General features: G+C 54.8%; 16 protein-coding genes across 16 annotated transcripts; 9 read left to right on the top strand and 7 right to left on the bottom strand.

Moving 5' to 3' along the window:
• Positions 1 to 1541: 1541 nt before the first annotated feature.
• WHR41_01770 (uncharacterized protein) lies at positions 1542 to 2168 on the top strand (the record flags this gene model as incomplete). Its single annotated transcript, XM_069370376.1, has 1 exon — positions 1542 to 2168. The coding sequence occupies one exon, from the start codon at positions 1542 to 1544 to the stop codon at positions 2166 to 2168; it is 627 nt and encodes a 208-aa protein (XP_069232926.1).
• Positions 2169 to 3406: 1238 nt separating this feature from the next.
• Positions 3407 to 4680, top strand: WHR41_01769 (uncharacterized protein; the record flags this gene model as incomplete). Its single annotated transcript, XM_069370375.1, has 2 exons — positions 3407 to 3819; positions 3887 to 4680. The coding sequence occupies exons 1-2, from the start codon at positions 3474 to 3476 to the stop codon at positions 4678 to 4680; spliced, it is 1140 nt and encodes a 379-aa protein (XP_069232714.1). The 5' UTR covers positions 3407 to 3473.
• A 378-nt stretch (positions 4681 to 5058) lies between these two features.
• On the top strand, positions 5059 to 5259 carry WHR41_01768 (uncharacterized protein; the record flags this gene model as incomplete). The annotated part of the gene is made up of 2 exons (XM_069370374.1): positions 5059 to 5167; positions 5225 to 5259. 2 exons carry the CDS (start codon positions 5059 to 5061, stop codon positions 5257 to 5259), a joined length of 144 nt encoding a protein of 47 aa, XP_069232713.1.
• Positions 5260 to 5518: 259 nt separating this feature from the next.
• WHR41_01767 (uncharacterized protein) lies at positions 5519 to 6246 on the top strand. The gene is made up of 2 exons (XM_069370373.1): positions 5519 to 5938; positions 5998 to 6246. The coding sequence occupies exons 1-2, from the start codon at positions 5706 to 5708 to the stop codon at positions 6143 to 6145; spliced, it is 381 nt and encodes a 126-aa protein (XP_069232712.1). The 5' UTR covers positions 5519 to 5705; the 3' UTR covers positions 6146 to 6246.
• Positions 6173 to 6936, bottom strand: WHR41_01766 (uncharacterized protein). Its single transcript, XM_069370372.1, has 2 exons — positions 6812 to 6936; positions 6173 to 6756 (listed from the first exon to the last, which is right to left on the bottom strand). The coding sequence occupies exons 1-2, from the start codon at positions 6905 to 6907 to the stop codon at positions 6619 to 6621; spliced, it is 234 nt and encodes a 77-aa protein (XP_069232711.1). The 5' UTR covers positions 6908 to 6936; the 3' UTR covers positions 6173 to 6618.
• Positions 6937 to 7078: 142 nt separating this feature from the next.
• Positions 7079 to 8169, top strand: WHR41_01765 (uncharacterized protein). The gene is made up of 7 exons (XM_069370371.1): positions 7079 to 7159; positions 7212 to 7250; positions 7416 to 7449; positions 7574 to 7582; positions 7662 to 7762; positions 7827 to 7925; positions 7981 to 8169. Exons 1-7 carry the CDS (start codon positions 7157 to 7159, stop codon positions 8056 to 8058), a joined length of 363 nt encoding a protein of 120 aa, XP_069232710.1. The 5' UTR covers positions 7079 to 7156; the 3' UTR covers positions 8059 to 8169.
• Positions 8170 to 8443: 274 nt separating this feature from the next.
• On the top strand, positions 8444 to 10699 carry WHR41_01764 (uncharacterized protein). Its single transcript, XM_069370370.1, has 4 exons — positions 8444 to 8906; positions 9154 to 9370; positions 9427 to 9730; positions 9787 to 10699. Exons 1-4 carry the CDS (start codon positions 8458 to 8460, stop codon positions 9810 to 9812), a joined length of 996 nt encoding a protein of 331 aa, XP_069232709.1. The 5' UTR covers positions 8444 to 8457; the 3' UTR covers positions 9813 to 10699.
• A 125-nt stretch (positions 10700 to 10824) lies between these two features.
• WHR41_01763 (uncharacterized protein) lies at positions 10825 to 12012 on the bottom strand (the record flags this gene model as incomplete). The annotated part of the gene is made up of 1 exon (XM_069370369.1): positions 10825 to 12012. The coding sequence occupies one exon, from the start codon at positions 12010 to 12012 to the stop codon at positions 10825 to 10827; it is 1188 nt and encodes a 395-aa protein (XP_069232708.1).
• A 1511-nt stretch (positions 12013 to 13523) lies between these two features.
• Positions 13524 to 14567, bottom strand: WHR41_01762 (uncharacterized protein; the record flags this gene model as incomplete). Its single annotated transcript, XM_069370368.1, has 1 exon — positions 13524 to 14567. One exon carries the CDS (start codon positions 14565 to 14567, stop codon positions 13524 to 13526), a length of 1044 nt encoding a protein of 347 aa, XP_069232707.1.
• Positions 14568 to 15403: 836 nt separating this feature from the next.
• Positions 15404 to 17238, bottom strand: WHR41_01761 (uncharacterized protein; the record flags this gene model as incomplete). The annotated part of the gene is made up of 2 exons (XM_069370367.1): positions 15404 to 17148; positions 17202 to 17238. The coding sequence occupies 2 exons, from the start codon at positions 17236 to 17238 to the stop codon at positions 15404 to 15406; spliced, it is 1782 nt and encodes a 593-aa protein (XP_069232706.1).
• Positions 17239 to 17422: 184 nt separating this feature from the next.
• WHR41_01760 (uncharacterized protein) lies at positions 17423 to 21229 on the bottom strand. Its single transcript, XM_069370366.1, has 2 exons — positions 20156 to 21229; positions 17423 to 19960 (listed from the first exon to the last, which is right to left on the bottom strand). Exons 1-2 carry the CDS (start codon positions 21149 to 21151, stop codon positions 18470 to 18472), a joined length of 2487 nt encoding a protein of 828 aa, XP_069232705.1. The 5' UTR covers positions 21152 to 21229; the 3' UTR covers positions 17423 to 18469.
• A 118-nt stretch (positions 21230 to 21347) lies between these two features.
• nudG (Dynein light chain, cytoplasmic) lies at positions 21348 to 22205 on the top strand. Its single transcript, XM_069370365.1, has 7 exons — positions 21348 to 21501; positions 21558 to 21580; positions 21637 to 21670; positions 21733 to 21767; positions 21830 to 21856; positions 21909 to 21978; positions 22032 to 22205. Exons 1-7 carry the CDS (start codon positions 21447 to 21449, stop codon positions 22094 to 22096), a joined length of 309 nt encoding a protein of 102 aa, XP_069232952.1. The 5' UTR covers positions 21348 to 21446; the 3' UTR covers positions 22097 to 22205.
• Positions 22206 to 22443: 238 nt separating this feature from the next.
• WHR41_01758 (uncharacterized protein) lies at positions 22444 to 23282 on the top strand. Its single transcript, XM_069370364.1, has 2 exons — positions 22444 to 22693; positions 22747 to 23282. Exons 1-2 carry the CDS (start codon positions 22663 to 22665, stop codon positions 23085 to 23087), a joined length of 372 nt encoding a protein of 123 aa, XP_069232953.1. The 5' UTR covers positions 22444 to 22662; the 3' UTR covers positions 23088 to 23282.
• WHR41_01757 (uncharacterized protein) lies at positions 23217 to 24177 on the bottom strand. The gene is made up of 3 exons (XM_069370363.1): positions 23935 to 24177; positions 23670 to 23876; positions 23217 to 23609 (listed from the first exon to the last, which is right to left on the bottom strand). The coding sequence occupies exons 1-3, from the start codon at positions 24107 to 24109 to the stop codon at positions 23446 to 23448; spliced, it is 546 nt and encodes a 181-aa protein (XP_069232946.1). The 5' UTR covers positions 24110 to 24177; the 3' UTR covers positions 23217 to 23445.
• Positions 24178 to 24402: 225 nt separating this feature from the next.
• WHR41_01756 (uncharacterized protein) lies at positions 24403 to 25584 on the top strand (the record flags this gene model as incomplete). Its single annotated transcript, XM_069370362.1, has 2 exons — positions 24403 to 24734; positions 24808 to 25584. The coding sequence occupies exons 1-2, from the start codon at positions 24588 to 24590 to the stop codon at positions 25582 to 25584; spliced, it is 924 nt and encodes a 307-aa protein (XP_069232947.1). The 5' UTR covers positions 24403 to 24587.
• Positions 25585 to 25657: 73 nt separating this feature from the next.
• WHR41_01755 (uncharacterized protein) lies at positions 25658 to 26308 on the bottom strand (the record flags this gene model as incomplete). The annotated part of the gene is made up of 1 exon (XM_069370361.1): positions 25658 to 26308. One exon carries the CDS (start codon positions 26306 to 26308, stop codon positions 25658 to 25660), a length of 651 nt encoding a protein of 216 aa, XP_069232944.1.
• Between the last annotated feature and the right edge of the window lie 863 nt (positions 26309 to 27171).

Genomic DNA, 27171 nt, shown 5'->3' with positions numbered 1-27171 from the left:
CCCGCGCTCACTTTACGCAATATCGAGGCGCTTGGAGTGCTCCACTGCAGCCTCGTGCGCGCCGCCGTCCGCCGTCAGCCTGCCAGACATGCCCATCCTCGTCGACTCCGCCCGCGGCATCCATACACGCGAGCGCTCGAGCCGCACTCGTGCACCGCGCATCCACCAGGGAGTCTCTGCGAGGCTCTGCCGCGCGCAGTTTCATCGTGCGCCTCTTCGGGCGGTCGTCGAAGACTCTGAAACACATTCTGGCCCGATGGTGCCCCTGGGAGGACAACAATGCCACTCCCTGTGAAGTCTGTATGCGCCACAGGCTGCAGCATCCAATCGCGGCCGGTGTTTTCGCGTATGAGACGTGACGAGGGCACTTTGACCAGGGCAGCTCGGCTGGGGATGCGAAACTTAAAACGCTCTGATGCCGGTCTGGGTATGTCGCGCATGATCCTAGCCCGCAACGTCTTCATCCCCTGAGCCGCAGATGGTGAGCATGGGCGGACTTTCAGGGCAGCAACTCCACGGCAGACCTGATATCTACTCGGCTCTGCGCCACGAACCAGGCCGTCCTCACAGTCTCTGCTCACTGACCCCAAGCCAGGAACAAGCACTAGGCGTTCGGCATCACCGCAAGCACTGCTCACGCCTGACCGCCGGAGGCGAGTGTCTGATGACTGAGGCAAAACTACGTATCAAGGAGGAGTGTGAATCGTTTGGATCATTGGGCTTTGTGCGAGGTAATTCCGCAAATTTTCAATGTTGATAGAAACGCTCGCGGGGAGAAGATGCTCATGTAATGTCGGCGGGGAGTGCTATTATTACTTTGTAGTATTGTGGCTGCCGGCGCCTCTCCCAGTGATCTTCCTGGTACGCCGAAACGAGCAAGGACATGCACGCAGGTCCAGCCTTCGGGTTTGCTACCGGTTGGATCCTGACCGACGAAACGCTTCGACTGCAAAGAATGATCTGCAAAATGCGAGAAGAGTCCGTAGAGTCCCGCTCGAGGAATTGTTCCAAGGACGCTTCAATGCCATATTCTTCGCCATGTCTCAAGCAAATTTCCTGGTCGCGACGGCTGATGAGGCGGCTGTGAGGCACCGTCCCCGCAAGCTGCGATACCACGTGCGGGGCAGAGACGGGCCTCGCGGTCGGTCAGTCGGTCATCAATTGCAGCTCATCGAGCGTACACACAGTACCTCTCCCCTCTCTGCTCGCCAAGAATTCTCACTCCCTTCTCACGGCATGCAAGGAGATCCGAAGTGCATGTGAACCAGAACTCGCGGATGCGGTTTCTGCCCCGCCTCCCCTACGCTCGCGCCGCCTCCCCGCCGCCTGGACCGTGGCTCCTGCATTGCATGTGACGCTCACAGGTGCCACATCCGCCAACTGACTTGCCATTCAATGCAACCATGACGGCCGAGACGCACGCCTCCACCCATCGCACGGCCACTCCCACCTAACGGGGGCTACATCCGCCCTCAACAATCCAGGGACCGTCGCAATACACGAACACGCAAACATACGTACAGACTCCAAGACAGCTAGACATGGCGACCCGTCCGCCGCCTCGCCGACTGTTACCTGCCCTCGCGCGCCGCCCTCCTCCACCGCAGCACACCGGCACCAGCTTCTATCACCTGCCCGCCGAGCTGCGCATCGAGATATACAGACTCGCCCTCGCCTACGTGCGCATTCACATCCTGCCGCCCAACAGCACCGAGCGCAGCGCCCCGCACAGCCTCGTTCTCACCACCCGCCAAGTGCGCAATGAAGTCCTACCTCTGATCCACAACTCCTGTCCCATCCGCATCGACGTCACAGACTTCAACTTCGACGGCATGCTGGCCTGGATGGCGCGCATGCCGCCCGACCAGGAAGAGAACCTGCGGAAGAACACACAGCTGCGCATAGAGCTGTGTACAACATCGGCCGCGAACGCCAGGAAGGACAAGACAAGCAATTCGATGAAAAACTCCGGCAGCCTGAGGCGCTGGCTGCACATCCGGGCAGACCCATACCGCCCGCAGCCTGATTGGAAGTACTCGGGCCCGAGACCGGATTACAAGACGGCGTACGAGATGAAGCGGCGGGCGCTGCGGTCGAAGAAACCCGGCGAGAAGCAGGAGCTGATGAAGATGCTGCTCTCGATAGGCGTTGAGTTCCCCGGTACATGAAAGAAGATCGGCGAGACGCCATTCACCAACGTACGACCCGATCAAGGCCACCAGGCAGTAAAAAGGATGGGTTTGAAGAGGCCCCTCGATTGCCACGAAGCTACTGTGCAGCATGAATTGTCGCGGAGAGGCTTCTCTTGATGCATATTGTCAGTAGCGCTGCCGGCAGCGTATGGCATCGGCACTTCCCAGTAGGGCCAGCCATGCTCCCGCGTGCATTCTCCAGCAGCCGCGCCTACGACACTACTTGTTTTGACATCTTCCAAAGGAAAGGAGCGAACCGGCAAGCGTTTCACCATTTTGGCGTATCTCGGGCTCTGCTCAGCATCGCATGGAGCTACCGTTTCGGTTCCTAGAGACGGGTTCTGATTGGTGTTTTCTAGATGGCATCGTTGTATAAGCATGCAGGTATCGCTCGCGTGTCGCTTTGAACCGTTGCAGGGGGTTGGTCTTCAGAGTTGCCCAATTTGGAAGGTTTCTGGGCCAGTCTCTATGTCATATACAGATGCCCCACGCTGTTCCATAGACCTGGATACTGTATCTGAAGGGATTCAGGTTCACAGTGTGTATCGTCTCATCAGCATTTCCATCTATCGTTTAGACTCTCCGAGTTGAGATTTGCTCTGAACAGTCCAGAGCAGAGGGTAGTACTTCGTCGATATTTCTCTCCAGGGAGAAGACGACTTTATCCTATGTGCAGAAGCATACTACAAAGTCACATCATGAACGTCAAGTACTATGCTCACTTGGACAATGGTCTCTTCACGCTATACAACAGTGTGATGTAGAGCCTTGGTGCGCTGACCATGCTCCTCACTCCTCCGCACCACAGAGGGTCCGCCTTTCAATCCGCACTAGACCTATGCAGGCAAGCTAGACCCGCCCCCGCGCATCCTTTGCCAACGACGATACAAGGCTTCGACCTCTTATCTCTACCGTGGTGTTCCCGAGTTCCATATGCAGCATCGCTATGCGACATGTGGCCGCGGGACAGCGGCCAACGACGGGCCGCGTATCACAGGTGCCCGGCCAGGCATGTCGAGTGGCCATGGCTACGGAGAAGCGTATCAGGAGCACGCCAGAGCGGGCAGTTCGGTGGGCATGGCGATGGGATCACGCTGTCTCCCCATTGCAATCCTGATGTGTAGATAAAGACACGAGACGTCAGGTGAGCTGAGCTGCCAGAAGTACATGCTCGTTGTACGCTGCCTGCACTCGCCTTTCATATTTCGTTCTCCATTTCCCGCTGGTGAGCTAAGCTTGCATCGCGCATCGATATTCTCGCTATCATAGGACCGATCCAACATGGCATCAGCAGGCGACGACTCTAAAGTAATTCACGAGAAGCTCAGAGAGACCAGCCCAGCCCGCAACAATAGCGTCCAGGAGGGTCAGCTCGAGGTCTTGGGATACAAGCAGGAGCTTACTCGCAATCGCAGTCTATGGACGCTGCTCTTCCAGTCACTCGCAATCGCCGCTATTCCGTATGGTGAGGGCGGCCCTCTAATGTCGGCCATCTATGGCGGCGGTCAACTATCCATCTTCCTGGGTTGGATCGTCGTTTTGATACTGGATGAATGCATTGCTCTCTCTTTGAGCGAGTTCGCGTCGCGATATCCGACCTCTGGAGGGCCAAGCTATTGGGTCTTTCGTACGTCTCACAGCGATGCAACTCAACTTACATCAGCAGTGACCAGCTGACCCTCCATGCCATCCAGAACTCGCACCCAAGGGCAAGATCACCCTCGCATACATTACAGGATGGGTATGGCTTATCGGCAACTGGACCATCACGCTTTCCGTCAATTTTGGCTTCGCCAGTCTGCTCTCGGGCACTGTATCCATGTATCATCCCGACTTTACACTCTCGGCATGGCAGCTACTCTTGATCTTCTACGCCATCTGCATCTGCGCGTTTGTAATCTGCGCGTTCGGCAACAAGTGGCTGCCCATGGTCGATACTGCAACAGCAGCATGGACAGCGCTATCGATCATCATTATCATGATCGCCTTATCCGTCGTCGCAGATACCGGCCGCCACCCCGCAAGCTTCGCTCTCGGCAACTACGACAAGTCTTTCTCCGGCTGGGGTGGCTTCACCTTCTTCATAGGCCTGCTGCCCGTAGCGTACTGCTTCTCGGCCATAGGGATGATCGCCAGCATGGCTGAGGAATGCCACGATGCGCCAGTCAAGGTCCCCAACGCCATCAGCCTGTGCGTGCCCGTCGGAGGTATAGCGGGTCTTTTCTTCATCATCCCGATCTGTGTGACTATGCCTCCCTTGGAAGATGTGATCGGCGCGCCTGCTGCGCAAGCTCTGCCGTACATATTCCACAGGGTCATGGGTTCGCCTGGAGGTGGGCTAGGCCTTATCTTCTTGGTGCTCGTTATCACGCTCGGCTGCAGCATTTCCATCACCAATGCTGCGTCCCGTTGCACGTGGGCGATGGCTAGAGACAACGCTATTCCCGGCGCGAAACTATGGGTTCGTTCATCTAACCACGACGTGTAACACTCCCAACTAACACGATCGCAGTTCGTTCTTACTTGCACCTAATCTCTTTCTCCATGGCTTTGATCAAAGCTAACCTACTGTCATAGGGCCCAAGTCCACCCAACCCTCGGAGTGCCAGTGAACGCCCTCATCCTCGTCACCATCGTTCAAATGCTCCTCGGCCTCATCAACCTCGGCAGCACCAGCGCTTTCACAGCCTTCGTCTCCGTCGGCGTGCAAGCCCTCGCGCTCGCCTACAGCGTCCCCATCGCCGTCAGCCTGCTCACCAAGCGTGAGCAAGTCCTGAAGGCCCGGTGGAATCTGGGCAACATTATCGGACCGATCGTCAACGTCATCGCTTTGGTGTGGATTGCGTTTGAGCTTGTGCTGTTCAGCATGCCGACGGCGTTGCCGGTGACGGCTGTGAGTATGAATTATGCGAGCGTGGTGCTGGTTGGGTTTGGGGCGATTGCTGCTGTTTGGTATGGAGTTCATTCGAGGAAGTGTGAGTTGTTTTATTACTGAGTCTGGCTACTGTTGCAGATTGCTGACTGCTTGACAGCTTATCATGGTCCGCCGCCTTCAGAAGGGCTGTGATGATTACGGGATTGATCGAAAATCGTTGGATGGCAGGTTATGTAAACGATTTGATTGGCTCCTCAGCATTCACTTAGCGATATTTCGAACCAGTCCATCTAGTAGTCCATGAAAGGAAACGACATGTTCAATGAACATTGACCAGCCAATGATAGAAGCGTCAATGAATGTTCCTTTGATCTGCTAGCAACTGCATGCATTACCCCACAATTCCATTGCTCGATGTTGCGTCATGAGACGAAGTGACCATGATGAGCTCACCAACCTGCAATCGTCGCAATCTGACAGAAGACATTTCCTCGCCATACTCCTTAGCTCCTCAAAACACCATCCATGAACTTGACAATTCTGCTAGCTCTCATAATCAGCTTCATCACCTACACCCTCGCCTCGCAGCACAACAACCAGCAGCCCAGCCCCTCCACCACACCCACAACTCCAACACAATGTCCAAGAGCCTAAACGTCTTCAAGCAACCGCTTGCCCTGCACAGCACGCAGCCCATGACCGGTTTCCTGCGCAATGGCTACTGCGAAGTGCCCGCCTCGGATTTTGGCAACCACGCCGTCGCCGCCGAGGTCACGGATGAGTTCCTCGACTTCAGCGCGAAGCAGGGCAACGATCTCCGCCCTATCCCGGGAATGAAGGGCGGCTGCAAGTGGTGTCTTTGCGTGAGCAGGTATGATTTCGTGGTCAATTTATGTACTTGGGGAATCAAAGGCTGACCATCGTGCTCAGATGGAGAGAGGCTTTCGACGCCCGCAAGAACCACCCGCTCGGCGACCAGATTGTCCCGAAGATCTTTTTGAACGCTACGAATGAGAAGGCTCTGAACAAGGTCTCTCTTGAAGAGCTGAAGCAGTTCGCCGCGGACAAGCAGGAGTAATCTCGACGGCTTTTGCATTCATGACGATTGAGGGTTTATGCAAGCTTGTATGACTATCTTACAGAGAAAAGATTCTTTAATGTACAACGATGATGCGATCATTTGTATCCCAACTCTTTTCCTCGCGGCAGTGAACGGGCATTCGCCGCTGGCGGTCTCGTTTCAGACGCCTAAACGTCTTCGCATCTCAAGGGCTCACTTTCCAGCGAGCTGCGACAGGCTGGTGTCCTATGCCCTCCGTGTCTTTGAGTGCATGTCATGACGCTCCACATGCATACGGTAACAGATCTTGCGTAGCCTCATCACTGCGCTTGCTCCTCACGGCACTGGCACCGTTGGCGAAATGCCAGAAGGGAGGTGCAACTCCTTGACGCTTTCATTTGCGGAGCCGCATGGTTCCGATAGGTGTTCCAATATCCTCTTGAACCCAAGAGCCATCCGAACTCGTTGTTTGGAGTGTATCCCGCGGATCATCATTTTTCTGTACTGTCCGAAACGGTCTGTATTTTGCGGTACTCCTCTTCCAACTGTCGTTGCATTTCGAAGTCAACCTGTCGTTCTCGCTTGATGCGCTGTTGTTCCATGTCACGAATGACGCCCTGGTGCATAGCCTGTAGGTTGCGATCAATACATGGCTTCGTTCGCCAGTCCGAGGATAAAACTTACGGCTTTGTCGGCAACCTGTTGTTGATGGACGAAGTACACGATGCCAATGGTGCCCAGGACCGTAGTCGCGAGCGTCGCTTTTGCCGTCGCAGACATGTTGCTCCGTGAAATGGTTCGGTGCGACTGGGTTATTGACGTCTTGAAATGGTCGTAGAGTTGAGCCGCATCTCGTCGCTGCTCGCCTGACCTTCCCGACTTTTGGCGAGCAAGCCCGATGTCATGAGCTCGGATGTTGGCTGTCGCGGCGCTGCAACAGCTCCACCTTGGCCTAGTCCTCGAGCCGGTCTACTGCCAGACATCGTACCTTCTTCGAACCAAAGACAATCGTGAATTCCAGAAATCAAGATGGTATGCGAAGTTTTGGCAATACGGTGCTGGCCGCTGCTAATCTATCCCACAGGCAGCACAGAACTCCGCCGGTATCCAGACACTGCTCGATGTATGTTCAACCTAAGCTATCTCCCTATCTCCGGCGACCGATGAGACACCTCTTACGCATGCGACTCGGGATCATATTTCTCAAATTCGAGGTGAAGAGCTGGGAATGATACGGTCAAATGGTTGAGGCAGGGGCATTGGGACTGGAGCTGATGGCGGCGAACAGGCAGAGCGCGAGGCGCAGAAGATTGTCCAGAAGGGTGAGTCTACACACTGAAACTCGGATGCGCGCGTCCATGTCGCTATCGCGGAGATTGGAGAGGCAGCGCCTCTCGTCAATTGACTATCTACAAACATCAGCCAGATGCTAATACCCAATCGCAGCCAGGGAATGTACGTAACGAATCGTCTCGACTAAATGCTTCGCTGTCAATTTGGATATAAGCGCGAACTGCGTTCTGACAAGAGACAGACCGCACCAAGAGGGTGAAGGACGCCAAGTCTGAGGCACAGAAGGAGATCGAGGACTACAGGCAACAGAAGGAGACTGAGTTCAAGTCTTTCGAGTCCCAGGTGTGTCCATGTGGAGTCGATGGACGATTACGATCCTGTGCATTGGAGCTGACAACGCAATCAGCAAACCAGCGGCAACAAGAAGGCCGAGGAGGACGCGGAGAAGGCGACCGAGAAGCAGCTCGAGGAGATCAAGTCGATTGGCCAAAAGACTGGACCTAAGGTGAGCGAGGCTTGGTGCTGCAAGTCTCTCCCGGAATGTTGCTAACGATATCAAGGTTGTCGACGACCTGTTGAAGGCAGTGGTTACTGTCAACCCCGAGGTTCCGACGAGGACGGAACAGCCCACCGCGTAAGAAGCAGGCTTAACAACAGGGACTGCTGGGATGATATTGAAAGCAAGCGTTGATACCTTTTGAACTGTATACATTCGATACATACATCCAGCCATTTCTCTTCCCTGAATATCCAGCCTCGTTCCTGCAGCTACCTCGATACCCTCGATTCCAGGGGGGCTTGCAGACTCAGACTGCAGGGTGCGCATTAAGCTTATTGAGTAATTTTTCCTGACGATTCTCCATCTGGTCCCCCGGGTCTACCACCCTTACACTTCATATCATCGTTTGCGGAAATGTGTAGCGTTGACCACTTATGCTGTCATAAAATGGCGCTAACTCCTTCCGGAAGGAACGTGCATCCCAAGGTCTCGATTTCTGGAGGTCGACGTCCCATCTCTAGAACACTTTCATGACTTAATGATTGATCTCATGACTATGCTTCTCATCCATCGGACTGCCCTTCGTCGGCGTGCGATCGCTGGCAGCTTGAAGAGCACCCTTCGCGTACGAGACGCGCAGTTTCACTCCTCTCCCGCGCGCCTTCAACCCGTTCACGACCCGCGTCTGAAGGAATTTGGCAATGTCATCAAGGACGAGTTCGCAGCAATACGCTCAGAATACCAGACTCCCAAGAATCCGATCATTCTAGCTCATGGCTTGTTGGGATTCGATGAATTGCGTCTGGATCCGTCGCAGCTCTTACCTGGCATCCACTACTGGCGCGGGATCACCGAAGCTTTGGCGGCGAAGGACGTTGAGGTTATCACGGCCACCGTGCCACCGTCTGGATCGATTGAGCAGAGGGCGGAGAAGCTCGGCGAAAGCATTGCTCAGAAAGCTGCCGGCAAGGCTGTTAATATCATCGCGTGCGTTTCTTGACATCTGTTTTGGTTTCATGCGCTTTGACTGACGGATCACAATAGGCATAGCATGGTAAGCCTATCCATTCCAATTCGTCCTGTTTGGCTGAGGTTTTCAGTCGGTGGCTTAATCCCGCAAATATTGTTTTGACTGGGCGACATTGCTGCAATACCACTTTCGAGCGCTAACTTGTCGATAGGGGTAAGATGTGCGCCGCTTGATGTTATTGCAACATAGACTGACTTCCTGCAGTGGACTGGATTCACGTTACATGATATCTGAACTCAAACCAAAAGGCGTGCAAGTGCTTTCCCTGACAACAATAGCCACGCCTCATCACGGTTCAGCGTTCGCAGACTATCTCTTCAAACGAATAGGCGTAACGAATATCCCAAAGCTGTATCGTCTGCTTGATCTGTTTGGATTCGAGACTGGCGCTTTTGAGCAGCTGACGAACAGATATATGAAGGTGAGGCCGATATCGGTCGAATGACAAGTGAACAGTTCACTGACAGCACGGTCAAGGAATCATTCAACCCACGCACACCAGATAGCCCCGATGTCCGCTACTTCAGTTACGGAGCTGCCCTGAGCCCTCATCTGACATCCGTCTTCCGCAAGTCACACAAGGTCGTGATGGGAGCCGAGGGCCCGAACGACGGACTCGTGAGCGTCCAAAGCTCGCAGTGGGGCGAGTACAAGGGCACGCTTGACAATGTCAGCCACCTGGACTTGATCAATTGGACGAACCGCCTTCGCTGGCACCTGTGGGCGTTGACCGGCACTCCTCGGACTTTCAACGCCATCGCGTTCTACCTCCACATCACAGGTGCGACTCTACGCTGGCACAACGCATGATAGCGCTTGGCTGACCCCGTTCATTAGACATGCTTGCGAAAGAAGGGCTGTGAGCTCTGCTCCGCACCGGCTTCCTGATCGTCATTAAAACCCCTCGTACCAGCGGAGCACGGCACCGAGCTGTCTCTGACCGTCGCACGCTCTGCAGCCAGACCCTACTCGTCCCACAACCCGCCCCCAGCATCATGACAGATGGCACAGCCGACATACCCGACGCCGCCTACTGCAAACAAGCCCCAACAAGCACTCCGCTCGCATCCCTCGCGTCCAGAACCATCATGCAAGACCACCGCCGCCGCTCCGCCACACCCATGTCTCAAACCCCGAGCGCCACCGCGTCAACACCGGCTTCCTCGCTCCGCCCCCGAGACCTGCACGGCGCAAATGTCTCACGCCGCACCTACTTATAGCCCACGCCCAACGGCCTGATCTGCAGGGCGGACGCAAGTCCGTTGGCACGCTACGGGCGACTTGTCTCGAACGATTTCGAACGTCGCATGCAGGGCCTGGAGCGAGACCCTAGATAGATCCGGAATGCACCTGGTTATGACTACATCGTACCGTGAAGCGCGGCCGGCGGCGTTGGAGTGAGAATCTGAAGCGAGCATGTGGTGCCAGCGCAACAGCGAAGCTGGTGCCGTCGGCGGTGTCCGCAGCTAGGGATTAAGACACTCGCAAAGAAAAGCCGGGAGAGACCGAGTTCGATTCTTCGAACAGTGTCATTAAGATTACTTGATATGCCTGACCATCGAATTCCTTGTCTATGTACATACAAAGATGGCCCGCGGCAAAAGGAAGCACCGTCTCTGGGCGATCTATCCGCTCCCCCCCTTCGTCGGCCGTGAACATTCTAAACGGGGAAAAATGCCTCTATGCTGTAAACCGTGGGGAAGGAAAAAATGAGTGAAAATGTTGTAGTCGTAAAGAGGTCGAGCCCTGGCCCGCCGCGGCGGGGCGACGACTCGCCTATGAAAGAGAAGAAAAATGCACGAGCGCCGTCGTGGGCGATGCGGGATGTACGAAACGAAACGAAACTTTTCTCAGCTAGCCGCTCGAGCGGCGGCTTTACTCGTAGCGGTAGCAGTAGGGGCCGCCGAAGTTGTCCATGAGATCGCCGAAGACCTGGTCGTCGGCGACGAAGCCGAAGGGGATCATGTCGGAGAGCTGCATGGGGTCGCTGGGCGGGTCGTTGTTGAGGGTGGAGGTGCCGTGGATGATGTTCTGGCGGCCGTTGATGTCGAGGTTCTGCCAGATGATCCAGATGCGGTCAATCATGCCGTGGTGGAGGAAGAAGACCGGGTCGTTGGGGCTGGAGTGGAAGTCCTCGAGCTGGGAGGGGCCGCCGCCGAGCCAGTGGCCACCGCCGTGGACGCCAAGGGCGTTGTCGTGGCCGCCGTAGCCCTGCATGAGCTGCTGGAAGTCCTCGATGTAGATCTCGCCGAGGATGAGGTCGGTGACGTTCTTGTAGCTGTTGTACTGGCTGCTGATCGCGGGGTTCAGGTCACGGGTCAGGCAGCGGCGGTTGTGGTCGAAGTGGCCCTGGACGTTCTCGTCGCCGTAGGGAGAGCTGACGGGGCCAAGGTTGGTGACAAAGTCGTTGAAGGGGCCGTTCTGGACGCAGCCACCACCAGTTCCGGGCGGGAGGTTGATCTGCATGGTTCCGAGCCAGGTGTTGGACCTGTTGGGAACGTACTCTCCGTTGCCACCCATAGACCACTCGTCGCCGTTGAAGACCTCGCTGTCCTGAGGAGCGGCGGCATCAGCGGCCCAGTCCCAGTAGGGCATGTAGCCAGTGTAGCCACAGAGGTTCCTCAGGTCCTGCTCCAGGGCGTGGATGAAGAAGCGGTGCCATGCCAGGAAGTCGGCGGTCATGTGGATCTGGGTGGTGTAGTTGATGTGAGTGGCGACGAACTCGTCGTAACGGGTGAAGACACCAGGGTAGTTGGGACGCTCAGCATCGGTCATGCGCTGCGGCGGGGTGTGGTGAAGGCAGGTGACAGCGTCGGTGAAGGACTTGCGCTGCTCCTTGGGCATGGCCCTGAACTCCTGGCGGACCTGGGCATTGTCGTAGGTGCAGGCCTGGTTGCGGCCGTTGATGTTGTCACGCATGCGACCGTCGGCGGTGTTGCTCACATCCTTGAAGGCGGCGCCAGACTGGATGTCCTCGGGGGAGTAGTCGGAGAGGGGGGGAGACTGAGCAAGGGCGAGGCCGGAGACGGCGGCCAAGCCAGCAAGGGAAGAAACGAAATGCATAACGACTGGAGTGCTGTGCTGTACCCTGAGAAGAAATGGATACCAGCGCAAGAATGAGCAAGTAAGAAAGGTAGCGGTGCAGGTGGCTGAAGAAAGGAAGTGCCAGCGGATTGAGAGGCGCGCAACGTCCTCTTGAACCAGGAGTGGGTGAGGCCAATCGTGCGACGGAGCTTCTTCTCCGCCAACGTCCTGCCGGCGACCCCATCGCAGCCCGCCGGCCCATTGGCCTACCGCACATGAAAGTCTCCGACTTTAGAAACGCGGTGGGTTTGCGGGCGGGCAGCCTTTGCCCGATCGAGGACTGGCAGCCCTGGACGGACCACGCAGCGACCAGGCGTGCCAAAGGCGCCACGCGGTCGCATCAGCAATCTAGCGGCACAGACAAGCTTTTGGAGGCGCAGCACGACCTGGAGGAGACTGGCGCTACCGTTGTTCTTTGATGTTAAGCGTAATTGTAGGACTGTCCGCGACGCCACCGTGGTCTTCAAGGTGCAGAGCAGCTGTCGACATCACGAGCTCGCGGGCAGCAGTATAGCCAGGGCCCGGTCATAGAGCAGCTCTGCGCGTGCCGTCTTTGCCGTGGTAGGCGATCCAAAGTTAGCAGCAGCTGTTGATCTGCGTCGTCACCAGGAACGACCAGTTTTAGCGGTGCGAGCGACAGCGGCCCGGCGTTGAGCCGCCGAGCTGCAGGTACCAATCGACGGCGGCGGCGAGGGCGGCAGGGGCGCGAATGCGGGTACAGGGATCTGCCAGCTCCACATGGTGAGCCAGCTCCTGAAAATCGTCGGGCACTTTGATTACCTGCCACTCCGCACGCTCCAGCCTTCGTCGTCATGCCCTGCACATAACATTCCCGTATTTCCACCTGCCTCCTCAACGTCAGATGGCACACCGTGCTCGGATTTGTACGCTTCACTCTTGAAGTGCCGAGAAGGCAAAGTCGAGCGCTCCGGCGATAATATTTTTGTCTAGCCGGGGATGTGTCGGGTCGGCAGACCGAGGCTGGTCTCACAGCGCCAGCGTGTCCCAACTCCACCTCCACCCGAGCCATTGACCCGGCATGTCAACAGCGCATCCGAGGCTGCCGTGCTACCTGACAATCCACTGTATCTGAGGGCTCGTGGCACGCAGCCTCCCGGGCAATCCGTCCAGTTTGAGAAGGGTATGCAGGAGATCCAAGCCTCGGCGTGTGATGCGAGAAGCAAGAGAAATTCGGGCACGTGCTGGTGGGCACTCGGGTCTGATTTTGGAATTTGATAATGTCGAGTGCTTGATGTATATGGACAGGCCTCGAATGCAGCAAACTGCATCATCAGATACGCGGTGGCGGGCAGACAGCCCGCTGTATCTTTGACGCTGCCCTAGTCTGCCAATCTCGATGAGTACGAGCATGCATGCCTTTTGGTCACACTAAGCCTGTTACCATGCTGCCGAACGATTACATCGCATTCCGTCATCCTCTCACTCCAGCACATTCATACGCTCCTTCAGCATCCGCTCGAGCAAGCTGATCAGATCTCTGCAGCACATCTCCTTCGCGCTCTTCTGCCCAAAGACCGCTGGTGCTGGAACAACGGCCCCTGCAGACGAGGTTCCCTTTGGACGTCACGTTCGATGTAGAACGCAGCTGCGTTGTAGAAACCAGGCCCGGGGAGGCCACCGTCTGATTGCGCGCATGGCTTCATCTCGAAGCGCGGCTGCGTAAAGCCAAGTCGCAGGCTGTACTCGGCCACCTGCTTTGCTGGGGAAATGTCAGGCCTGATCTCCATGGAGGTATCACTGCCTTGGTCATCTGAAGATTGGCGTCGTTTGCTGCGGTGTTCCCGTGCAGGCGCAGAGAGCAAGCCATTCGCACGCAGCCATAGAACAGCCTCTCTGGCGGCATGCCGCTTGGCTTCCGCCTTGTTCGAGTAGAAGGCAGTTTCGGATCCGAAGACCTGTTCCGGCACGGCAGCGAGACGCACAGTGCACGCAAAACTCTTAGAATGGATGCTCTGGCCCGACATCTGCTGCCCGCGCATGCTCTTCTCGAAGCTCTCGAAAAACGGCGTCGTGCTCCTGCGAGACTGGGCGAATTCCACAAGCTGCGAGACCCAGTTCTCGTCCTCCAGATCCGCCCCGAAGCTCGCCTCGCCACCCGCGCGGTCGAGCGTCTTACGCTTCTCCTTGCGAGGCGGCTCGCGCTTCTCGAGGATCGCCAGGGCGCTCCGGCAGACGGCGTCTTTGGCCTGCTTCTTCGAGGGGAAGGGGCCCTCGTCTTCGCACACGCAGTCGCCGAACTCCACCCTCGCGGTGAAACAGCCCTTGGCGATTTCCTCGAAGGTGAAGCAAGGCGTGACTGAGTGCAGCTGGCACAGGTGGTTCACTTTCGCGACGACCTCGCCCGTCACCTGGACGGGCGGCAGAGGTCGGATCAGCTGCTGCTGCTTGGCGACTTTGAGCGGGACTGAAGGTCGGACTGGGATCGGGTGCATGGCGTCCCATTCTTCCATGGTGTACATGACTTTGCCGCCGAGCGATGCGGTGTTAACTGGGGGTTGAAGCGTCTTGTCCATCGTGCAGATTGCCTCGGGAGATATTTCTGACGCCTAGAGGTGAGGTGATTTCGTGGATAGCTGTTACGGAGCTCGAGAGCCTTGGTATCTCGCCTCAGGTGGCGACGCTGCGTGAATGACGCTTTTGATGGTAGTTTTGAAGTGGTGGTTTGTTTAGCTTTTGCTGAATGTGTTTAAGTGCGCGCACCCAAAGTTTGTTGCTCACTTGCGCGCGGCTCCCGGATGATGCTTCTCTATGTTGTTTTGAAATCAAAGTCGTGGCGAGTTAACGCTGTCGTAATTGATAAGCGAGTCTATGAATGTAGAAGATACGGGTGCAGAGGCGCGCAAACGCAATCCATGCCGCGTGAGGCGCGTCGCAGACGCCAGACACGTGGCAGGCAGCAGGCGTCTATCTGTAGGTAGGGGGTGTGCCAAGGGCGGCTCGAGTCGCTTTATATACATTTCGAAACAACGAGTGAGAACCGAGCGGCCTTTGCGGCCTTTGAGAGGTGCATCCTGATCGCGAGAGGATTGGCAGTAAAAGTGAACGAATGTCTCGAAGCCAGTGAGAACTGAGTTCTGGGGGCCGCTCAGGCGATGGAGTGAGCGTTTGCTCCGATGGGCACGTGCAATGGGATGGAACATACAACAACAGTAGGTGAGATATACGTGTCTGTCACTTGGAGAGATGACAGTATGCATGTGCTTGAGTTGAAATTCAGGCGCTCAAATAGTATTACGGAAGGGGCCAATGAGCTGAAATGCCCACGTTGACGGGATGTGCGATACGACTCCAAACCCTGCATGCAACGATTGTTGACCGACAAATGCAAGGCTCCATCAAATCACCGGAACTACGTGACCTGAGAATCCATGCTCATTGCCAAATCGGACTCCTCCGCCTCCAGTTTAAAAGGCGGCGGGTTGGTAGCCACAACCGCAGCAGACAGCGACCCCTCCTCTTTCACGGCGTCCTGGCCGGCTCCTCCGAATGCCTGTGATTCTGCATTTGTGTCATAGATCTGAGGGTCGAACACGCCATAGTCGTCAAAGCCACCATTCTGGCCATCCACGCCCGCAGCGATCGAATAATTCGTGTCGGCGAAGCTTTGCTGCCCATCAAAGCTTCCAGCGTCCGCAAACCCGGCATCCCACGTTTGGTAGTCCCGCAGTGCCGTGTCCGTTGCGAAACTATCTGCGGTTGCGTCGAAATTGAAAGCGGGTGTGTCAAAATCGTCGAGATTGAGGTTGGGGTCGTATGATATGTCAATCTTGCCTCCCGTGAAGTCAAAGGCGTTGTCGAGATTGGTGTCTAGAGAGGCATTCGCAAAAGCCGCACTGATTGCGTCGCTGATGGATGTCGACCAGGTTGCTGAAGATGGCGCTGAAGTCGATCCACTTTCGTATTCAAACGGCGATTGTAGAGCAGGCTGCGGAGGCACGCCTGACGCTGTGAGGTTGGGCATTGGGTCGTCGTTGAAATCAAATGGATTGTCCATCTGCATTGACTTCAACGGCGAGGCGTATTGCGAAACCTCCAGAGAAGACGGCATCACGACTCGTCGCCAACATGTCCGGCCTTGGTCAGCCTGAGATTGTCGAAAAGACCAGTGAATCAACATGACCCTCTCCACTCCACTCTGAGCTTTGATGAATATCTCCTGAGTCGCAGTGATACTTCCAATGAACGCAGCGCCATGACCCGGGCCAGCCTGGCATGCTTGCTTGTACCTTGGGCACAGCGCGCGCACCCAGTAAGTGCTGCCAAACATGACTTGCAAGTCATTTGTGCTGTTGTCGTTGAGGAATTGATGGGCGCAAGAGACTTCTTCGACAAGTTTGCCTCTCTCGTAAAAATGGTTCCGATACATGACTTCGAAAGGGCGCGGCAGATTTCCAGCTCGGCAATTGAACGAGATGCCCAATTCTCTGGCCGAACTGTCTACTGCATCGCCATCTTGGTCCTTCCACGGGCCCGAGTGGATTGCCAGCGAAGCTTTCGCAGCTACAACATTACAGTCGATAGGACGCTGAGAGTGAATGGTCGCGAGGTCTGGATGTCTCTGGACAAGGTCGTTCCAGTCAGAAATCACGTCGTCGGCTTCCCATGGCTGTGAGATCTGCTTGGTGTACGTGTGCACGCGTCGAACGCTGTCGTCCTCAGGCTGTTCGGCCAGACGGAGCCTCCGTTGCACGAACATCTCAAACGAAACAGGCGCAAAGATTTCCGGGACGTCTCTGAGCCTGACTTGGCTGTCTGTATCTCCAGACACCGCAAAAGGCATCATCTGGTGCCCATTCTGGGGTGGCGCTTGGACTGGATATCTTGAGAGGCCCCTGCCGTTGGCATGGTTCGCAGGGTACCCATTATGATGGCGGGATGCCCCTTCGTGCTCACTAGCCTTGGAGAGATATGCCATGATCAAACTATCCGTTTGGACGAACGGTTTGAGAACCTGTATGTGACTGGAGACCTGTTTGCGATCACGCGAAACGCCAGTTGACATCTCGATCCAGGCTGCGATTAGCTCATTGCGCCCACAGTGCTTCTCCTTGACAAGTTGCTTCTTTCGCCCCATCGGTGGATACTCCACCAACGCTAGATGGTGATCGTCAGTGCGGAAGCCTCTCTCGACCGTGGGTTCAAGTTACCTCTGCAGAATGCATGCTCGAGATGATCTGGCCACATTTGCTCACCACTCTTTTCGTCGTGCTTCCCTTGGCGAGCTCTATACTTGGAGTAGCCTTCACACGCGTGAAACCGTCGCAGTAGTCTCCTTGCTCTCTCGTCCTTCTCGGCTTGAGTGGGATAATGCGATCGTCCGTATCCAAGACGTGTAAAGCCGCTCCTCCATGGCTGCGAAGAATGATATGGTGTGCGGTACAGATGTTGAGTCCTCAAAGGTATACGAGCTGGAGGGTTTTCAGATACGGACGACGCCGAATACTTCTGATCGTAATCCTGTGGCAGCTTGTATTCTTGGTGTTGTCGATTGCCAGAATGCTCCTGCAATACCCTTGTGCCTGGCTCAGTCCCGCCCACCAAAGGTGACGCGTTAGAAGGAAGCACACAGGCGGGCTGTATCATGATGCTGATAAATGCAATCCAGTTACTGACAGGAACGTACAGCCGGAATGCTGATGAAAATGCTGCCCAAACGGACCCTTTGATGTGGTAATTCGTCTAATTATTAAAGGTACGATGAGTGCTACAAATAATGGTATGCTGACGTTAAGGAACGTAAAGAGTTGGACGGTAAAGGAGTGACGAGGCACCGAGAATGTTGTTGTCAGGCAACAAGCAGAGCAATCGTTTATAGATAACAGCGGCCTAGACAGGAGCGAAGGAAAGGTGTGCTGACTTAGCCTTGTGTTTCCACGAGAGCTCCCAGCGTGCGCGTGCAATTTCCGGTTCCACGACCGAGTACTCAACATGGAGGGCTGATCGAGCGGCCGATTGCGTGCAAAGACCCTGGTGATCAGGGATACAGCTTACCCAAAGCCGCAAACTCCTCGAGCGAACAGGCAAGGGAAAGCGAGTGACGTCGGGAAGAAACCGAGACCAACGAGGCCGCTTTACGGAGGGATGATTGGGGCATAGTCGCAATTTCCTGGCTGGACAATAGGCGGCAGGAATGTGTCTGGAGGTCAGTGGAATGCGGCCATGGTTTTCATGTCGACAAACAACAGCATTCTTCTCCAAGCAGAGCCGAACAAGATACTGCGCTCAAGCTTCGGCGTTGGCTTAGATGTACACGTAGTTGAAGTGATGGGCTGTCATGAAGTGTGAGCAGTCGAAGGTCACGAATGAGGTCGCATGGAGCGAAGCAAGGAGAAAACCTTCAGCGAGCCACCCAAAGACACGTGACCTCCAACGACCTTGCATTTCACCCACGAGGAGGCTTGCCTTGCAAGGCGAATCACTCATCTGCATCGTTCTCGGTAGTGAACTTCTTCCTCCCGCCGCTGGTGAGTTTTTGCAGTGCCACTTTGTTGACTTGCGAGCCAACTCTCTTCTGCATTTTCTCAATCTCCGCTTCGGCATCCTCAGACTCTTCCTCAGCAAAGTCCAAAACAAGTCTGCGACCGAGCAAGTGCGTATCGCGCAGTGCGTCGATCGCGTTTTGCGCTTCTTTGGGCGTCGTGAAGTCGGCGAATGCAAAACCGCGAGCTGCGCGGTCCATCTTCTGTGGCACACGCACGGACCGCAGCTGGCCGTAGGCACCAAGCAAGGATCGTACATCCTTCTTTGTCGCTTCGAACGGTAGGTTCTTGACGACGACTTTGGTCTTCTTGCTGGATTCACGCTTGGCCTTGTCTTCTTTCCGGCGTTGCTCTGCAGCATCTGCACCTTTGTGACTTGCGCGAATCTGCAGCTTGTGGCCGTGCAAAGAATAGCCATCCATGGCTTGCAATGCAGCTTGGGCCTGACCGGAGCTGCGGAATTCTAAGAAACCAAAACCCATGCTGAGTATTTGCCCAGGTTTCTTGGGATCTGTCTTGGTCTTGACCCTAGCCGTGAGGAAGCCGTCCAGCGGTCCAAATGTTTCGGTGAGTTGTTGCGATGTAGTATCGAAGTTGAGATTGCGCACGAACAGAGTTGCTGTGCCAGATGACTCGGGAACAACCATGTCCGCATCGGCATCCTTGAGCTGAGAAGTGGACAGCTTGGAGACACCGTGGGATCCTTCAACTGGAGCCTCACCAGTCGGCTTCAGCGTGAACAGATCTTTCGGTGCTTTCTCAAGGAAGAGGACAGAGCCTTTAATCTTCCGATATGCCAAGGCTCCGAATGCTGCTTTTGCTTGCGCAGCATTTGGGAACTCTACAATGGCCAAAGTACCACTTGGTGGCATCATAAAGCGCTTCAAATCGCCGTGCTCTTCGAACAACCTCTTCAGCTCATCCTTAGAGCAGTCATAAGGAATGTTCTTGACCAAGATTGCTGTATCGCCACGTTGACTCCGTTTGAATGCATCCAGATCAACACCTTGAGACCTGAAGTAGGATTTGGTTTCTTGAATGATGTGCGTCTCCGCGTGAGCTTGCTTGACAGCAGCATCGCTGCTGGTCGGATCGAGGACTTCAGATTTGGACAGCCCAAGGCGGGAAGCGACACTAGAAACGACCGTATCCGCATTCATGTAAAGAGCGTTCCAGTTAAAGGTAGACGAGGCGGCCTCGCGCCTCTTTTTAATCTCCTGTTGTTTCTTCAACGGGAGTTTTGACAGCTCAAAATCGTTAATTTGGTCCTCCCGCTTGGCAGCAGCCGGGATAACATGGAGGTTGCGCCCTTGGAAGTGGACACCGTTTTTCTCATTCAGTGCTTGCTCTGCAGAATCTGCATCGCTGAACTGGACGTAGGCAACGCCTGTTGCAGCTCCTGTCTTGCGGTCAAGGACAACGTGTACCTGAACAAGAGGAGTCAGTAGGGTTCGTATCCACTTGTATGCTTCGTATATGCGATTGTTGGTGATCTTTTTCAGTCAAAGTGACATCTACTAAAATACACTTCCTGGGTTTACCTCAAGTGCTTGTAGCATCGGTTGTCCCTATCAGGTGCTCATCTTGAAATGGGGCGGGCAAAGAGGAAGGGAGATAAATACCTCTTCGAGATTTCCGTACGATGCAAATTCAGCATGCAGAGCTTCTTCTTGTACATCGTACGGTAAATTGCGCAAGAATAGGCGCATAGTTGCGCGGACACCGGTCGGCTCGGCGTCCGTTTCTGCTTGTACAGGCTCGGGGTGCTCAACAGAAGAAGGCGGAGGTGGAGGCTTCTTCTCCTCGGTCTTCTGTTGCATAGATGCTGGAGTCATGTGCGCGCCTTCTCCGTTTTCGCTGGACCCTGTCGACGTAGGGGGAGGGACAGGTTTGCTAAGCTCTTCTTCCTCTTCATCGTCGTCCAGGAGACCAAGCAGACGGCTTGTCCTTGAGCGTGCCCAGTCAGCATCGGATACTGGTGCTGTGGGCGGGACCGCTTCGTCGTCTGCTGTGGTGTCGACGGTCTGAGGAGGTTCGTTTGGAGCGTTCTCAGACGGTGCGCGTTCAGCGGACGCCTGCTCAACCTTTGTTCGCTTCGCTTTGCGCGGCACCTCCTCGTACTCCTCATCACTAGCAGCCTCGGCATCCACCGCCATCCGATGATTGTCTTCGGCAGGTTTTTCGCCGTCCGCTTGAAGACGCTCCTCATCTTCCCAGCTACGCTTCTTCGACTTGGGCTTCATGACTTCAAGGTATTCCTTCAGTTTTGGATCATCTTGCATGGCCTCGTTGCTGTCATCTTTTCCGGTGACTGTGGGCGCATCTTGCTTCTCCTTTGGAGCTGTAGGAGCTCTACCGCCAGCTCTCCGGTCGTTTGACTCGTTGACCGGCCTGGCAACCTCGACGCCGATTCGACTCATGCGAACGAATGTCTTGTTAAAATACTTGACAGCCGCTTGCGCATCCTCTGGAGTCTTGTATCCAATGTAGCCGATGCGTCGGTTAGCAAAAAGCCTCGCATCCGTCACCTCGCGACCTCCAGAAGCAAAGTGCTTTTTGAAGTCTGCCTCTGTAATAGATGGGGGCAATCCCTTGATGAAAATTCGGGAGCTCGCCATCGTGCTCAAGACAGCTTCCAGTCGAGCAGGACGAGGTAGTGAATGTTTTTTTTTTGTAAGAAGGAAGCGATCTTCATGCAACAGTTAGAGTGTGAAGAGACGACTTCGAGGTTTTTTGCTTCGCTAGCGCCAAAGGCTTGGCATCTCGCATCGCGCGTGCTTTCCGACGACGCGTTGGCAAGGGCTAGCAGCGACAGCCATACATCGCGCAACCCGAACGCCACTATCAATATTCTGCACAACAAAATCGCGTAGACTCTTCCTCGACCCTCGCAAGCTATCAATTGTCGCCAACATGTCGAACGAAGCGCCCGAGTTCAAGAATGACGAGATCAAGGAGAAGCTGGAGGGTATTTCGGCTCTTACCGCCCCGTGTTCGACAGGCACATGCTAACAAAAACAACAGCGCAGGTCAAGTCGGTCGACATGGTATGAGCGTGCTCACATGATTTGAGACCGACGAAACACGCTGACCCCGATTTCAGAGCGATGAAATGCAGCAAGAAGCCATCGAAGTCGGTCAGTGCATCCTCACATGCGCCAATTGCAAATTCAAGAGGCACATCTAACAAAAGTAACAGCCCAGGAAGCAATGGAGAAGTTCACTGTTGAGAAGGTAAGCGGCTTTTGAGCCCTCAGATTGCGAACCTTGAGCTCGACTGGCTAACGCATCTTCAGGAGATCGCTCATCACATCAAGCGCACGGTCAGTCCGGATACTGTACTCCACGGATGTTACTCGTACTAACAGCAACCAGTTCGACGAGAGGAAGGGCGCGACATGGCATTGCATCGTCGGTAGGAACTTCGGCAGCTTTGTCACGCACGGTACGCGAGCACGTATGCCTCTAGATGCGAAGCCAATGCTAATGCCGTCACAGAGACGAAGCACTTCATCTACTTCTACCTCGGTCACTGCGCTATTTTGCTTTTCAAGACGCAGTAGATCATCAGTAACCCTTCCGGCCGCTGATAACGATGCCTCTGAAGCAACCTTAGATACCTCCTTGACCTGCACCAACGAATACTCCAAGACATACAATTTCATTCTCCAACTCTGCTCGCTCGATGAGCTCTCGTCGCTGTCCAAATCGTAAATGTGTTCGTGTAGGTTGCTTCCATTTTGAATACAATTGCTGCGATACATTTCCATGCAAACTATCGCCTGTTACCCGCGTGGTTGCGCGCAACGCCAGGCACGTGCGCGTACTTCTCAGACCTCCAAGCATTGGGCTTGGCTGGGCTACCTAGGCTGGGCGCCTGGGGCGTCCGTGACGTCGCACGCCAACGACCAAGGGACCGCGTGGTTGCTGAGCCACGATGTGAGCTCCCATTACCTTGGAATACTTGCAGAGCACGTCTTTGCAGTAACCCGCTAAGCCATCGCGCATCTTCATCTATCTCTGCGTCTTCAAGTATTGCGCTTCACCTCCCTTTACGATCGCTCACCTGGCAAAATCAGACTGCAACTGATCGCGCGTCTGCTCGCTTCACTGCGATAATACCGCCGCCATGGCCTTCATCTTCACTTGCGGCACACATAGTGAGCTCGGCCTTTGCAGCCTTCACTCATAAACAAGCTGACCATCTTCGCAGCCTTCTCTTCCCTTTTGAAAGGTTACGAAAATGTCACTGCGCAATGTCAAAACTGCGGCAACTTCTCTGCCCGTGTCTACAAGCGCTGGGAATGGTTCACCTTTTGTTTTATTCCGGTTATTCCCTTCAGCCTGAAGCCTGACAAGGACGTCGGTTGCCACATCTGCCGATTCTACCAAGACCTAAAGCATAGGCCCGACGTGCAGAACATGATGGAAGGAGGCGGAGGAGGACAGCAGATACCAATGCAAGGAGGACCACAAGGCTGGGGCCAGGGGCAACAAGGACATCAGGTACAGCATCCACAATACGCGCAGGGAGGACAGCCGCAGTACAAGTAAAAGGCAGGGGAACTCGTGTGGTATGTCCGGACGGGGCAGGGGCTCCTTCAGTGGTTTTGGCGTTTGAAAGGATGATGATACCACTTTTTTGTAGTTGGGCCTCTTCTGGTCATTTTGGGGTTCGTGAGATTGACACGGCATAATATCTTTAACAGAATGTATACATCATAATGTGAACTGCGTTTACGTGACAGATCGGTCCATCGCCCTTGCAAACGGCTCGGTCATACGATCAGGCGGGCGAGTTCAGCGGTTCGAATTCAGCAATTCGACGGCACTGACAACAAGTCAATAAGCCTCGTTGATACTAAAGGCGAGACAATAGTCGCTAAATTTTGCCTTGGCTGGTACAAACTGTCTATAGCTTCGCCTTGGTTTGCGCCTTCTTGAGTATAGGCTCCATTTTGGTAGCCTTCATGATATCGCCCTTGATCTTCAGCTTGCCGCCCATGTACAGCTTCTGCGCGTTCGCCTTTCCAGAGATAAGTTTTGCGAACTCTGCGTCGGGCAAAATGAGGGTCACTGCAGCGCCGCATCAGTATCATAGGAGCCAGTGGCCGAGTCGAGCGCGCAACGACTTACCAGAGGGTGATTTTCCTTCTGGTGCGGCACCCTTTCCAACTTTGCCGGTCTCTTTCAAGTCAATGTACCATTCTTTCTGCTCTCCCTCGGCGTTCTTGAGGGTGAAAGCAAAGATCGCGCCGCCCTTCTTGATCGCATCTTTGCGCTCGGAATCATCGGAGAGGGCCGAGGCAATCGCGTCGAAAGCCGCAGACGAGGGCCAAGCGTCTTAATGCAAAGAGATCAGTTTCATGGCTAGCATGTGAGAGTCCTTGGAAGTGCGCACCTTCTTTCAGAGACATTGTCACAGTGCTGTATTGAGAAGTAATGGGCGATGGAGAGTTCGTGAGCTCGTTGTTAGGGGAGGACAGTGTAGGGATTAGCAGGGAGCGACAAAATGCCAACTTGCCGACGCGTTGCAGCAATTCCAGTCCTTTAATAAGAGTCGCTCGCTTGAGCATGTGATGGTCAGCTGTCTGCCCCCAAGCCCCGAATGACCTCAGTGTCTCTCCGCTGCCGAGGATGCATTCCTGAATCCGGGGAGCGCATCTTCATGTGAAGTGGCCTGTGCTAGGCGCCTCACGTGCAGTGATCTCTTGCTTGGCCAAAATCGGTCTTCACCTGTATAATTGAGATATAGAGTCAGACCGCATTTAACTCGGCGTAGAATCGCAATCATGTCATGGGCAGGCCGTCATTACATCGTGCAACAAGGAATAGCTGGAACTACCCGCCGCTATCGGCGAAGAGCTCAGATGCACGGTCCGAAGTAGTTGCGTTTAGTAATGCCGCTCATTCTTCGTCGACTATTCGGAACCCCCATTGATATATCGCACGTTCTGCCCTCTGAACCCTACAAAAGCCTGTCAGCTCCTTAGGATCGAACTGAAATACCGCTATATCGGCACAAGTGCAAACGGGATACTACACACCACCACAATGAACGCTACTCAGCAGAATGTATCTGCACCCGCTCGTTTGCGCCAACTTCTCTCTGACCCTTCACACACTGTTGTTGCCCCAGGCGTCTACGATGGCATCTCCGCACGATTGGCACTTGCACAAGGATTTGAATGTCTTTATATGGTACGGTCTCCTCTGTTACGGGCTTTTGCCACATTGAAGCCTGAGAATCGAGTTATATTCTAACTTATCCCAGACCGGCGCGGGTACAGCCATGTCCCGCCTGGGAATGGCAGATCTTGGCCTCACAACTTTCACCGACATGCATCAAAACGCTTCAATGATCGCCTCGATCAACCCAAGCGTCCCCTTGATTGCCGATGCAGACACCGGTTACGGCGGACCCATCAATGTAGCCGCTACTGTCAAAGCCTACGCTCGCTCTGGCGTGGCAGGCTTGCACATCGAAGATCAAGTGCAGGAGAAGCGATGCGGCCATCTGGGCGGCAAGCTTCTTGTTTCGAGAGAGGTGTATGCGAACCGCCTTCGCGCTGCATGCAGGGCTAGGGATGAGAGCGGTAGTGGAATCGCCATCATCGCCCGTACCGATGCCAGAGCTGGCAAGGATCCGGAGGGCAATGGTGGTTACGACGAGGCTGTTGCCAGATTGAGGATGGCCGCAGAAATTGGCGTTGATGGGCTGTTCTTTGAGGCGCTGCAGTCGAAGGAGGAGGCCGAGAAGGCCATTTCTGATCTGCCCAAGATCCCTGTACTTCTCAACGAGGTTGGTGGAGGTAGAACACCCATTCTCGCGGTGGAAGAGGCTAACAAGCTGGGATTCCGGATTACGATCTGGCCTACCATGGGCTTGGAGGCAGTGGTGCCAGCGTTGGAGAACGCATACAGTGCGCTGAAGAAGAACGGCAAGAGCCCAGAAGACCCGGCACTCGGGCCGTCCAAGCTCTTCGAGGTCTGTGGATTGAAGGATCTGATGGCGTTTGATGAAAGCGTGGGCGGAAAAGCATATCAGTAGAGGACACATACAAAAGCACCCAGACGCCATTAGCATACGCACGATTGGCGTTTGTAGGTTAAGACTTGGATTCTTAGAACGCTGCCATGCCCAGTCCTCTGACGAACCTGACTTCATCGGCGTTACGTTCGAGCGCTCGGCGCATGGTCATCTCATACTGCCTCGCAGCGTCCTCTTTGGCTTTTTCTTCCGCACTCAAGCCCTGCGCTTCGAGGGCGTCGTGCCAGTCATCGTCCGGTGTAAGAGGATTTTGACCTCCAAAATGGAGACATCCTAGCCGACCGTCGCCTGACCACAAAAGGAGCGACTCGCTGGGAAGGTCCGATCGATCGGACGGATCCGAACCTGCAGCCGCCCGAAGCGGAAGCATCTTCTGCACAATATCTCCCTGGCCAGGCATCTCAGAGCCGCTGGTAGAGAAGATCCCATTGCTCATAATCTCACCTGTAGACGGTTCATCTTGTCCAGAGTTGATGTTATATTTACGGACCAAAGTAGATCCGTCTCTCTCCATCCATCGTAGATTACCGTCACCGTCAGAGAATACGATACGTCCGCCATGAGGTACTGCAGAGAGCAATTTCGATGCTGAAGCTGTCTGGCGATTCTTATAGCTGTCTTGACTTGTAGGATCGTGCAGCTCCAGCGAACCCTTGCCTTTGTACTCTGCTGCAGCCAGCAACGTCATGCCAGGTCTACTGCGAGCAGCTTGCAGTGCAGACATCGAAGCGCCTGGTTCTCGAACCAAGTCTAGAGAGCGAGGCACGAAAGGATGCGGTAAAGACGCTAATGAAGCTATTCGAGCGCCCGAGTGGATGGTGCCAAGCAGGCGAGGAAACCGGCGGAGATCGTAGTTTAGCAGACTAGTGAAGCGACCCGCTACCCATATTGAAGAGCTTTCTTGGTGACCAAGTATGGACAGGGGTCCAGGTTGAGATAGTGTGGCATGTGAATCGAGTGTGCCACCTATGAGCTCGACCGATTCGCTTCTCATCGGATCTCGTGCGATAGTTGGTTCCCTCGCATCATGTAGGTGCACCGTGCAATTTGTTCCCACTGAGAGCGGCAAGCCTGGCTGGCTCGGTGACAAGGCCGTGATAGGGAAAGGGTACTTCTTGGTCGAGGCGATTTGTAGAGTTTGCAGGTCGACTTCTTGAAGCAGGTTCTCAACGCCAAAATAACCTTTCTTCGTACGGCTGTCGATTGAGACGCATTCAACGGCTCCGGTCTCTGTCATTATAGCATGGCTTCGATCGGGAGAAGCGCCTGCAGTGAGCATTCCTGGTCGGCTCTGGCCCACCAAGCAGCCTCTTCCGCCACGAGGGTATGTCGAGCGAGCGCTAATGTCCCATAAACAGACGCTACCGTCATCAAGAGGAGACACCATGTGCTGGACTGCACTGTCCGATTGAGACAAAATGCCAACGCCTGTTGCTTCTTTTATCTGATGCCGATCGCCAGCATGTGAATCTCCAGGTAGTTTGATCCACTCGATGTTGACGTCTGCATGTCTATGGATGTATTCTTCATAGTAGTTGATGATCTCGCCAGGATATCCAGGTTCCCAATTCGCTAGGGCACGAGCTC

Source organism: Cladosporium halotolerans, assembly GCF_011745625.1.
Source record: "Cladosporium halotolerans strain TM138-S3 chromosome Unknown Sca4, whole genome shotgun sequence".
NCBI lineage: Eukaryota > Fungi > Ascomycota > Dothideomycetes > Cladosporiales > Cladosporiaceae > Cladosporium > Cladosporium halotolerans.
The sequence above is the reverse complement of the archived record's forward strand: the minus strand, read 5'-3'. Positions and strand labels throughout refer to the sequence as shown.

Excerpts from the sequence above, each read along its gene's own strand:
- WHR41_01765 (XM_069370371.1), top strand. Across the intron at positions 7,251-7,415 it reads GTATCCAGACACTGCTCGAT|GCAGAGCGCGAGGCGCAGAA; the intron begins GTATGTTCAACC and ends GGCGGCGAACAG. Across the intron at positions 7,763-7,826 it reads TCAAGTCTTTCGAGTCCCAG|CAAACCAGCGGCAACAAGAA; the intron begins GTGTGTCCATGT and ends CAACGCAATCAG.
- WHR41_01757 (XM_069370363.1), bottom strand. The coding sequence starts at position 24,109 with ATGCTCAAGCGAGCGACTCTTATTAAAGGACTGGAATTGCTGCAACGC. Across the intron at positions 23,877-23,934 it reads GACAATGTCTCTGAAAGAAG|ACGCTTGGCCCTCGTCTGCG; the intron begins GTGCGCACTTCC and ends CTTTGCATTAAG. Across the intron at positions 23,610-23,669 it reads AGAAGGAAAATCACCCTCTG|TGACCCTCATTTTGCCCGAC; the intron begins GTAAGTCGTTGC and ends GCGGCGCTGCAG.
- nudG (XM_069370365.1), top strand. The coding sequence starts at position 21,447 with ATGTCGAACGAAGCGCCCGAGTTCAAGAATGACGAGATCAAGGAGAAG. Across the intron at positions 21,502-21,557 it reads GATCAAGGAGAAGCTGGAGG|CGCAGGTCAAGTCGGTCGAC; the intron begins GTATTTCGGCTC and ends CAAAAACAACAG. Across the intron at positions 21,768-21,829 it reads AGAAGTTCACTGTTGAGAAG|GAGATCGCTCATCACATCAA; the intron begins GTAAGCGGCTTT and ends ACGCATCTTCAG.
- WHR41_01766 (XM_069370372.1), bottom strand. The coding sequence starts at position 6,907 with ATGTCTGCGACGGCAAAAGCGACGCTCGCGACTACGGTCCTGGGCACC. Across the intron at positions 6,757-6,811 it reads AACAGGTTGCCGACAAAGCC|GCTATGCACCAGGGCGTCAT; the intron begins GTAAGTTTTATC and ends CGCAACCTACAG.
- WHR41_01767 (XM_069370373.1), top strand. The coding sequence starts at position 5,706 with ATGTCCAAGAGCCTAAACGTCTTCAAGCAACCGCTTGCCCTGCACAGC. Across the intron at positions 5,939-5,997 it reads TGGTGTCTTTGCGTGAGCAG|ATGGAGAGAGGCTTTCGACG; the intron begins GTATGATTTCGT and ends CATCGTGCTCAG.
- WHR41_01758 (XM_069370364.1), top strand. The coding sequence starts at position 22,663 with ATGGCCTTCATCTTCACTTGCGGCACACATA. Across the intron at positions 22,694-22,746 it reads CTTCACTTGCGGCACACATA|CCTTCTCTTCCCTTTTGAAA; the intron begins GTGAGCTCGGCC and ends CCATCTTCGCAG.
- WHR41_01760 (XM_069370366.1), bottom strand. The coding sequence starts at position 21,151 with ATGGCGAGCTCCCGAATTTTCATCAAGGGATTGCCCCCATCTATTACA. Across the intron at positions 19,961-20,155 it reads CGTACGGAAATCTCGAAGAG|GTACACGTTGTCCTTGACCG; the intron begins GTATTTATCTCC and ends CCTCTTGTTCAG.
- WHR41_01764 (XM_069370370.1), top strand. The coding sequence starts at position 8,458 with ATGATTGATCTCATGACTATGCTTCTCATCCATCGGACTGCCCTTCGT. Across the intron at positions 9,371-9,426 it reads TGACGAACAGATATATGAAG|GAATCATTCAACCCACGCAC; the intron begins GTGAGGCCGATA and ends AGCACGGTCAAG. Across the intron at positions 9,731-9,786 it reads GTTCTACCTCCACATCACAG|ACATGCTTGCGAAAGAAGGG; the intron begins GTGCGACTCTAC and ends CCCGTTCATTAG.